At 53.8% G+C, this 11,176-nt stretch overlaps 1 protein-coding gene across 2 annotated transcripts in view; it reads right to left on the bottom strand.

Moving 5' to 3' along the window:
- Nucleotides 1–245: 245 nt before the first annotated feature.
- The window catches only part of DNAJC7 (DnaJ heat shock protein family (Hsp40) member C7), a 36,457-nt gene continuing 25,526 nt past the window's right edge, over nucleotides 246–11,176 (bottom strand). The window contains exons 8-14 of one of the 2 annotated variants that reach the window (XM_078619344.1): nucleotides 10,447–10,611; nucleotides 8,330–8,421; nucleotides 6,719–6,792; nucleotides 5,017–5,163; nucleotides 2,909–3,061; nucleotides 2,135–2,197; nucleotides 246–422 (exon numbers count right to left, since the gene is read on the bottom strand). In XM_078619344.1, the coding sequence (XP_078475470.1) occupies nucleotides 385–422; nucleotides 2,135–2,197; nucleotides 2,909–3,061; nucleotides 5,017–5,163; nucleotides 6,719–6,792; nucleotides 8,330–8,421; nucleotides 10,447–10,611 (732 nt within the window). In that variant the 3' untranslated portion in view covers nucleotides 246–384. The remainder of the gene's footprint in view (nucleotides 423–2,134; nucleotides 2,198–2,908; nucleotides 3,062–5,016; nucleotides 5,164–6,718; nucleotides 6,793–8,329; nucleotides 8,422–10,446; nucleotides 10,612–11,176) is intronic. The other variant, XM_078619345.1, reaches the window with a different exon arrangement.

Below are 11,176 nucleotides of genomic sequence, written 5' to 3'. Positions count from 1 at the left end.
TGCGGGGGGGGGGGGGGGGGGGATGGACGCGTCCAGACGCGTTTACTCGTCCCGCCTAGATGGATTGGATTCCGCTCTCTGCATTTGCCCACTCGCCCGCCCGCCCACTCATCAACCCACCCACTCGCCTACCCACTCGCCTACCCACCCGCCCACTCACCCCGGCGACTGGGGGGTGATTTTTACACGTGGCGGCGTAGGGAGAGCTGGAGTCCGGGTTTGGCAGCACGTGGCAGGGTCGTATGTTACAGAAGCTTGTTTGTGAGCGTCGCGGTTGGTGGTGACGGTGGTGACGACAGTGGCGGAGGAGACGGTGGTGGTGGTGGTGATGGCTTGGGAACGCTTGCGATGATGGTAGGGGTGAGGCTGACACGGCAGCCAGCACTACCCGAACTGGAAGAAAAAATTTCCGGGAGCTTGGCCTGGCAGATAAACGCACACATACACACACACACACGTACGCACACATAAGCACGAAGCCATACCCGTGCACACAGACGCGCACACACACACACACCCCAAAAAAGCCGCACACAGAAAGTAGACACATGAGAGCAGACACACACGCACAAACACACACAAAGACACAGACACACAGGCGCACAAACACACACAAAGGCACAGACACACACGCGCAACAAATTAGAATTACTCGCTGCTCACTCGGGAACAACGAGCGATCAACTGGTGACACCGCATTGGCATCGGAGCACAAGCACAATTAACGCAAACTCCCAATACAAGCACACCGTCAATAACACCGTGTGCTTTTAAAAGGAAATAAATATATTGGAGGCGGACGTTTCGAGCCATGACCCTTCTGCAGAGCAGAAATGTCCAGGAAGGGCCACTGCACAAAAACATTGCCTCGAATATATCTTTTCCCTTTACAGCCCAGACTGGTCAACGACCCTTACAACTACAACGTTTCAGAAATGTTACATGCAAATGCATCTGAGCAAATTACACATTAACAAACTGTTGGGGCAAGTGCCATTAGGAAGCACCTGTGAAGGCAGGCACGGCACACGAGGGGGGTGGGGTGGCCAGCACCACGCCCAGCCGCCTTTGTCTCCCCAGTGGTGGACGTTTACACGTCACACCAGATCATCGTCACGGGTGTTGGCCGCAATCGACAATCGTGCTCTGGTCGTCGGGTTCGTAGCTCAGCGCGCGCCAACCACAACAGTACCGCTCCGCAGAGTACACGCATGCACACACACGCACGAAACTTATCACCTCTCTTCCCGTGGGAGAAAAAAAAACGGATAGACCGGGGCGAAAACCCAGCACGCACACTCAAAAGGTCAGCACGGACGGACGGTCTCACGATCCCACTTGCTGTACTGCCACATCCCTCCTGGCTCACTCCTGCAGCCCAGCGCCCATCCTCTGCATTTTGCCAAATTACACCGCAAGCCACTTCATTTGCCAAATCCACGGAGCGAAAATGCTCTCCCTACCTCACGCGAGCTACCTCAGGAGGTAAAGCCAGATGTCTGCTCTGGGCTCGTGGACTAAATATGTATCCGTTTAAAATCGCTTTCTCTCCTTCAGTTATTTTTAAACGTCTTTCTCACTTCTTCTTCTTTCCTTGGTTGATGATAACTATTTCAGCCCTTCCACTATATAGATTTAACTTATAATTAAAACCCGTCGAGGATCACCACCTCCCGGCTCTCCGGGGGGCATATGGCAGAGCAGCAAACGGGATAATTCCCATGGTACATTCCACACGTACGCGGAGTGAGCACCACCACCCCCCCTCCCCCTCCCGCGCGCGCGGGGGGTTTCCTCCGGGTACTGCGAAGTTTCCGCCCACGTGCACCAACGCTCAACGATAACGGAGTTGGCCAAAACATCCCAATGTAGGATGACGAGAGCTTGGGGCGCTTGCCGGCGCCGGTTCTGCCCGCCGTCCCCCGCTCGTCTGTTGGGTGACCCTCCGAGCCGTTCTCTCTCTGAAGGTGCGCGCGCATTAAAGATTATACACCGTCATTATCTGTTGTTCAAAGCCCTTATTGAAATGGGAATCCTCGATCGGCGCCCCACGCCTTCAATGCGCCACCACGGCCGCGATAATTAGCGGAGGGGGAGGGGGGGGTAGTACGAGACGAAAGTTGAACCGACTCACTTTCAAAAGTGAAGCCACCTCCAGGCCCAAAGAAGGTACGGAAAATGTTGTTGGCGTCAAGATCTGAACCAAGAGAGAGGGAAATCAGGGGGCAGGCGTTAGGCACTCGGCTCCATTAACCTATACCACACGGCAGTGGGTGTGCGCGTGTGTGTTGTGCACACACACACATTACAAAGATCCCCCGCTCTAAAGCCTTAACAGACTGTTGGGGGAAAGTGCTGTTAGCGAGCACCTATGAAGGCCGGTACAGTAAACGAGGGTGGCCAGCACCACGCCCGGCCGCCTTTGTCTCCCCAGTAGCGATGTTTACACATCACACCGGGTACGCATTTGAGGCTGAGTCGACCTCGGGGAAGCTCAGGACCGGTTCAAATAATCGTCACTGGTGGTGGCCGTGAGCGGGAATCGAACTCGGGTCGCCGGGTTCATAGCGCAGCGCGCTAACCACGACACGACTGCTCCCGACACGCACACCGACACACGAATACACACACACACACACTACACACGAATACATACACACATACAAACAAAGACAAAGATCCCCCGTACAGCCGTGACAGACCGTTTGGGTGCGAGTGCTGTTAGCGAGCACCTAGTTTCACCCTCTCCTCTGAGATAGCCAATAGTCCGCAGGGTTAGTCACACCACCCCCTGGGGTTAGTCATCACCCCACCCCCCCCTCTGGGCTGGTCACCCTCCCCCCCCCCTCTGGGCTGGTCACCCTCCCCCCCCCTCTGGGCTGGTCACCCTCCCCCCCGCCCCGCTGACCGTTGAAGCCCGAGCCGTCCTCTTCGAGGTCCTGGCCGCTGTCAAAGCGTGCCCTCTTCTTGGGGTCGGAGAGCACAGAGAACGCCTCGCCCACCTCCTTGAACTTCTTCTCCTCCTCCTTCTGCATGTCCGGGCTCACGCTGCTGTGCCGGTCTGCGGAAGGCGCACGTGACCCGGTCAGTCGTTGGGCGGTCAAGTGGGGCGGTCAGTTAGACAGTCAGTCGGTCGTTCAGTCGGTCGGTCGGTTACACAGGTTCAACGATGCCCGATTTATTCAATGCAATGATGATGACCGTAATAGATTATCGTTTTGTGCGTTTCCATCCCGCGACGATGCATCACAAACCGTCGTCCACATCGTCGTTTCGTTACACGACGATGACAGCAAAACGATAACGCGGTGGGTCAATCTGATGAGGGCGTAGCAGGTGAAGTGCAACACAGGTGCGCCGCTACATTGGCTAGCGGAGTTGGGGGAGAGCGGCGGCGCAGTGGTTAGCGCGTCGCGCTACGAACCCGGCAACACGGGTTTAATTTCCGCACCCGAACAAAAACAGCGGTGAATATCTTGTCCTTGGCCTCCCCTGGTGCGATGTGTGAACGTCGGGAGACAGAAGCGGCCGGGTGTCGTGCCGTGCCGGCCTTCATAGGTGCCGTTCGCGAACGGCACTTGCACCAACAGCCCGGGAAAAGGCTACACGGGGACTCCTCTACTAATGAACGGTTGCAGAGGTCCGTTCATAAGTCGATTTGTTCGTAAGTACAACTTTCCTCCCGTCGATTCCCAAAGTGTTGTGCGGCGTGGACACTAACACGCAGAGGAGTCCCTGTATGGGAGATTTTAGTCTCTGAAGACGCATCCTTCTCAAGCACAAGACGCAGTAAAATCTACTGCCGCCATGCGCTTCACGGGTCCCCAACAGGTACGCTCCACCGCCTTCGCCGGCCCGCAGTGAACGGGCTGTGGTGAAGTACGGTCAAACTGAAAGCCACGACCATCACTGCGTAGAGGGAGGCCTTCACCCAGCGGTGGATCGATATTGAACGTGTAACTACGCCACGTTTAACGCCAAGTGAGAAACTGCGACGGCGTCCTGTCGTGTGTCACATTTCGCCCTCTAGCGTCCAGCCCCTGAGCTGCAGCGTCTGTCCAACAAAGGACATCCTTCTCAAGCACAAGCACGCGTGACCACCCGCCATTATCACATGACCTCTCCGTGTTCACTTGTGCCGTTAACACGCCCGCCCCCCCCCCCCGCCCGCGCATTCACATGACCCCCGTGTGTTTACACCTACGTCACTCACATGACCCCCGTGTTCGCATGACCCCCCACGTGTTCACCTGACGTAAACATTACCACCCACCACATCGCACCGTCATCCACACGACCCGTGCTCACCTGCCCGCCCCTCTCGCGTGTTCACACCTACGTGTCATTCTCGTGACCCCTGTGTCATTAACATTACCCCCCCCCCCCCCCCACCATCACGTGTTAACATTTGTCACCTCCACACGACCCATGTTCTCCTGCTCCCTCCCCACTTGTAAAATCAAACTATTTGTATTTTTTTTTCTAGATTTGAAGCTTTCGTGACTGCAAGGATTCATATTCTTAGGTTTTTTCGGTAAAGTCACGTAGGTAAAACATCACAATTAAAGTGACGGTTCCACCTGAAGACGGAAGCTTGTGTTGCCTCCGAAACGTCGTGATTTTTATTTTATTTTACTTTTATTAATTTTAATGTTTTACCTACGTGACTTTACCGAAAAAACCTAAGAATATTTGTATTTTACCCCCACCGAGCTGCGTGGCTCTTTTTCAGAAGCGACCGGGCCATCACAAATGACAGCAACTCAAACAAAGTGGCTTATCGTCGTCACGTGGACATTCACAGCAGCAAAATACTCGAAACGTGGAGGGGAAAAACCGGAGGACTCGGAGAAAAACCACGTGACCACGGGCCGCGAGAGAGACACCCAAACTCCAAATCTACAGCAGCAGGCGTCGTCAGAGTCGGGATCGAACCCACGCGCTCCTGCATACCGGGCGAGGTAGTTAACATCTCCCACCAGCCCACGTGCCCCCCCCCCCCACCCCAACGCTCACCCGGGTGGTGCATGAGTGCGCGCTTGCGGTAGGCCTTCTTGATCTCGTCGTCCGACGCGCTGCGGTCCACGCCCAGCACCTTGTAGTAGTCCTTCCTCTTGCTCTTCTTCAGCGCCAGCTTCGCTTCGTGCAGCAGCTGCTTGTTCTCTGCGCATCCATCACAGCAGCAGCAGCGGCGGTGGCGATGACGAACAACGGCAGAATCACGCGGTGAGCGAGTCCACGTGTCTCTGTGCGAGTTTATGGGTCTCTGTGCAAGTCTACAGGTCTCTGTGCGAGTCTACGGCTCTCTGTGAGAGTCTACGGGTCTCTGTGCGAGTCTACGGGTCTCCGTGCGAGTCTACGGGTCTCTGTGCGAGTCTACGGGTCTCCGTGCGAGTCTATGGGTCTCTGTGCGAGTCTACGGGTCTCCGTGCGAGTCTACGGGTCTCCGTGCGAGTCTACGGGTCTCCGTGCGAGTCTACGGGTCTCCGTGCGAGTCTACGGGTCTCTGTGCGAGTCTACGGGTCTCAGTCTATGGGTCTCTGTGCGAATCTACGGGTCTCTGTGTGAGTCTATGGGTCTCTGTGTGAGTCTACGGGTCTCTGTGTAAGTCTGTAGGTCTCTGTGTGAGTCTATGTGTCTCTGTGTGAGTTTACGGGTCTCTGCGTGAGTCTATGTGTCTCTGTGCGAGTCTACGGGTCTCTGTGTGAGTCTGTGTCTCTGTGAGAGTCTACGGGTCTCTGTGCGAGTCTATGGTTCTCTGTGTGAGTCTGTAGGTCTCTGTGTGAGTCTATGGGTCTCTGTGTGTGTCTATGGGTCTCTGTGCGAGTCTATGTGTCTCTGTGTGAGTTTACGGGTCTCTGCGTGAGTCTATGTGTCTCTGTGCGAGTCTACGGGTCTCTGTGTGAGTCTATGTGTCTCTGTGCGAGTCTACGGGTCTCTGTGCGAGTCTATGGGTCTCTGTGCGAGTCTACGGGTCTCTGTGTGAGTCTATGGGTCTCTGTGTGAGTCTATGGGTCTCTGTGTGTGAGTCTATGGGTCTATGTGTGAGTCTATGGGTCTCTGTGTGAATCTATGGATCTCTGTGTGAGTCTATGGGTCTATGTGTGAGTCTATGGAACTCTGTGTGAGTCTATGGATCTCTGTGTGAGTATATGGGTCTCTGTGTGAGTCTACGGGTCTCTGTGTGAGTTTATGGGTCTCTGTGCGAGTCTACGGGTCTCTGTGCGAGTCTACGGGTCTCTGTGCGAGTCTACGGGTCTCTGTGTGAGTCTACGGGTCTCTTTGTAAGTCTATGGGTCTCTGTATAAGTCTGTGGATCTCGTTGTGAGTCTACGGGTCTCTGTGTGAGTCTACGGATCTCTGTGCGAGTTGATGGGTCTCTGAGCAAGTCTATGGATCTCTGCATGAGTCTATGGATCTCCAATATACACTGTGGTCTGAAACCATCAGCTGCATATCCAACTCAGATTACGATTTCCCCATGGCCTACCAAACATACTACAGTACCCACTCGATGACGATTTTATCATATAAAGCTATCACGGAGACCTTGCTATCGTAAACCCTTGCCATCGGGAGACAAACCACTGCAAGAAAATCACCGTTAGCATTTGCCACCCTGGTCGGTGCCGATAAGCAAGATTCAGGGCTACGGCTCGAGGAGCACGGAACATCGCGTGGGCCACTCGACCCACACCTCGAAAGGCCTCCTTCTCACCTCTCGTCTTCTCCATGCTGAAGATCTTCTCGAAGTCCTTCACCGCCTCCTCGTACTGCTCTGTGTCTCGGTAACTGCACGCACGGAGAAGCGAGAGACGACGCCGCCGATCGTTGAGCAAGCGTGAAGAGACAAGCTGACGCTCGTTTCTGAGTGCCCCTCATCCTCCTCGTCTTCATCATAAACCACCCACTCACCCACCTCGCTTACCCAGCCACTCAGCCACCCAGCCACCGTCACTAACTCACTCAGCTGCTTAGCCAACCAGCCACCCAGCCCCTCGGCCACTGAGCTACCCAACCAGTCACCCAGCCACCCAGCCAGTCACTCAACCACCCAGCCAGTCACTCAACCACCCAGCCACAGTCACTCAACCACCCAGCCAGTCACTCAACCACCCAGCCACAGTCACTCAACCACCCAGCCAGTCACTCAACCACCCAGCCACAGTCACTCAACCACCCAGCCACAGTCACTCAACCACCCAGCCACAGTCACTCAACCACCCAGCCAGTCACTCAACCACCCAGCCACAGTCACTCAACCACCCAGCCACAGTCACTCAACCACCCAGCCACAGTCACTCAACCACCCAGCCACAGTCACTCAACCACCCAGCCACAGTCACTCAACCACCCAGCGGCTCCGCCAACCAGTCACCCAGCCCCTGAGCCACCCATCCACTCAGCGACTGAGCTACCCAACCAGTCACCCTGCCACTCAGTTACCCAGCCAACCAGTCACCATGCCACTCAGTCACTCAGCCATCAGCCGCTCAGCTAACCAGCCACCCAGCCCTTCAGCCACTGAGTGACTCAACGAGTCACCCATCCAACCAGTCACCCTGCCACTCAGTTACCCAGCCAACCAGTCACCCAGCCACTCAGTCACCCAGCTACCCATCACACAGACACCCAGCGACAGTCACTCACCCACCCAACCGCTCAGCCAACCAGCCACTTAGCCCACTGAATAGCAGCTGCCACTGCTATTCAGTGGCCTAAAATAAAATAAAATGTTTCGCTCCGGATGACCGCTGGAAAGTATTATCTGTGTTTTCATTTAGTGTGCTGATTTTAAAGGTGCATTGAAAAATGTGATGCTCCGACTGATGCTCCTGATGTTGTGGAGTGACTCATGCAGCCAGCTATGGCTGCAGGGTTTGGTGGTACATGTTGTTTACGTCGTTTATTGTGAAAATTCGGTCACAGTTCCTATGACCACTGTTACATTGCTTTTATGGCTTTATTTTGGTGATTTGGAAAACTTTTTTGGTTTGGCCATGTTTGTTTGTTGTAGTCCGGAGTTAGACTGATGGCCTTAATCTAAGTTGGCTTGTGGTTGTTGTTTGACTTGCATCCCACTGGGATTTTTGCACAGTGTTGGTGTACGGTGCTTATTTCTGGAATTTTTGCTGTTTTTTTCCCCTGGATTTTCTGTTTGCACTTAGTCACATAGTCACTTTAAGATGTTTTCTTGTTCATGTTTTTGTTTTTTGTTTGTTGTGGTTGCACCCGATTCAAGAGCCGAATGCCCACAGGGCTATACCAAATAAATGAATTTATACTTAGCCACCCAGATACCCAGTCGCTCAGCCCCCCAGCCACTCACCACTGTGCCCGCCGGTGGTAGGCCTTCACGTACGACTCGTCCAGGAGGATAGCGTTCGTGCAGTCTTCAATCGCTTGCTCCATCCGGCGCAGCTGGAGGTAGCAAGCGGCAGGCGCGGCGTTACCGCACCACCACACAGAGGAAGATCCCCCCCCCCCTGCACCCCATATGAACCTTTAACAGGGTGTTGGGGCAGGTTCCGTGAGCGAACACCTGTTACGATTAGTACACCCGAAATGAAGAACCGCCACGGTTGCCGCGGCTGTAATAACCGTGGCGATACTACCGCCATCTGCTTCACGCGCAGCGGACGCGACAGATCCGGTGGTGTCCTTTGTGTGCCGGTGTCACGGTCCGAGGCTGCCGAATTAAAAAAAAGGTTGCACCGCAAATTACTCAATTGGGTTCGCACCCTTCCCCCGCACCTCCGATGAGCACGGTTGGCTACATATGGTGCGATAAAAGTTCAGCATACGTACACAGAAACATCGCCCACCCTCCCTCGCCAAGGCCGCTACGGTGACACACACAAGCGCCTTCCATCGTGGTGACAGCCTTGCGCCGTATGAACGATAGCGTCAATATCGCACGCGCTCAATTATTATAATAAATATACCAGAGGCCGTGTTGTCCCAAAGCAACATTCCTGACCCTCACACACACTGGACGGATGAACGCCTCCCTCGAACAAAAAAAACATTGCGCGATGATAACAAGAAAAATATCCACAACAATAAACAACACAAATAATCCATTCAAATACCGCATCACCCTGCACATCCTCGGGGTGTCGTGGCGGCGAACAAATTATTATTTTTTTTGTTACCCAACCCAAGAAAACAATCAATGGGTTATAAACGAAGCAAATGAAAATAATGTGTTTTTGGACAATTTTATTTTATTTCCGATTCGACTTGGCAAGTGCCGCGGAAATCGACAGCGGCGTGGGGGAGTTTGCAGCGCCATCACGCGGGAGGGCTTCGTTACAAGCCGGGTCCAGCCAGTCCAAAACTGGAGCCCACCCCACCACGGGTGTGTTCGGGGATGTGACGCGATCGAAGGAATCCGCAGGCAGAAACACACAAAGAACACCCCCCCCCCCACACCCGGTATAGCCTGAACAGATTGTTGGGTGCGAGTGCTGTTAGCGAGCACCTAGTATCACCTAATCACCCTCTCCTCCGGGATAGCCAATAGTCGACACAGGGTTCGTCACACCACACCCCAGGTTAGTCATCACCCTCGCCGCCATCCCACAGCGCTGTTTAAAGGGAGCACCTCTGCAGGTCGGCACTTGACACCAGGGGGCGGGTGGCCAGCACCACACCTGGCAGCCTTCGTCTCCCGGAGTCGCGATGTTTTTACACACCGCACCAAGTACTCATCTGAGGCTAAGTCGACCGAGGGTAGGCCCAGGAACGGTTCGGATTTTCGTCACTGGTGGTGGCCGTGAGTGGTAATCGAATACAAAGTACAAAGTATGGATGTGTGTTCTCGATTTTTATATTTTAACCTCACAATCAAATTTCGTATTGTTGTGAAATAAAAACGCTTTTTTGGGATTGATCCGAAAGTGTTGTGACGTCGCAGGAAGTGATGCAACTTTAATGACATGACCTTTCAGCCAATCGGTGTCATGTGGCACCGGGTGACGCAACTTATGTTAGCATCGTGATCACTGCCACCACCACCACCACCAACCACAAACACCGTCACCACAACGACTGCCACCACCGCTCTACTGCCATTAACAGCACTGCCACTATTACCACACCACCACCACTACTACTACGACCACAACCACCTCAAACATCACCACTGCCACCACTTATACTGCCACTAACAATAATGATGTCATCACCACACCGCAAACACACCACCACCACTACAGCCACAACGACCACCACAACCACCACAACCACCAAGGCCACTACCACCATGACCACAATTACTACACCAAGACCACCACCGTGTCCACATCTGAAACTATTTACCAAGGAACCAGAGATTCACACACAAAGAAACATAAACCAGCACCATCACCACCACCACTGGCACGATAACCCCTATTACCAAAACCACAAACACATCCACCGGCACAGCGGCCGGCGCCGTACCTTGATGCCGACGGTGGCGCGGTTGCAGTAGAGCTTGGCGTTGGTGAGGCGGTTGTTGGGGTCGATGGTGAGCGCCTGCGAGTAGAGCTGGCACGCCTCCTCCAGCCGGCCCTCCTTGAACGCTCGGTTGCCGTCCTCCTTGCGCTGCTTCAGCAAACGAGCGTTCTGCACGCACAGGGCGGCGGGGGGGAGTGGGTGAGACAGGAGTGAGGGGGGAGTGAGGCTTGTGGTGCTTCTAGATTTGAAGCTTTCGTGACTGCAAGGATTCATATTCTTAGGTTTTTTCGGTAAAGTCATGTAGGTAAAAAATTTAAATTAATAAAGTAAAATAAAAATAAAATAAAAATCACGACGTTTCGGAGGCAACACAAGCAGGTGGGACCATCACAGCACGACAGCTGCATCACTTGATACAGCTATCGTGCTGTGACGGTCCCACCTGAAGACGGAAGCTTGTGTTGCCTCTGAAACGTAGTGATTTTTATTTTATTTTACTTTTATTAATTTAAATGTTTTACCTACATGACTTTACCGAAAAAACCTAAGAATATGCTTATGGTGCTGTTGGAAGGTGCCTGCCTCCAACTGCCCAGCAGTAGTAAGTGTCCTTCACGAGCCTCCGCCACACATTCACATGCAACAAAGACAAAGATCTCCCCGTATAAGCTTCACAGACTGTCGGGGCAAGTGCCATTGGTGAGCAGTGCCTATGAAGGCTGTCGCGGCACAC

This window comes from Lampetra planeri, chromosome 62 (assembly GCF_965212315.1).
Source record: "Lampetra planeri chromosome 62, kcLamPlan1.2.h2, whole genome shotgun sequence".
NCBI classification, from domain to species: Eukaryota; Metazoa; Chordata; class Hyperoartia; order Petromyzontiformes; family Petromyzontidae; genus Lampetra; species Lampetra planeri.
This window is presented reverse-complemented; position numbering and strand designations above follow the sequence as displayed.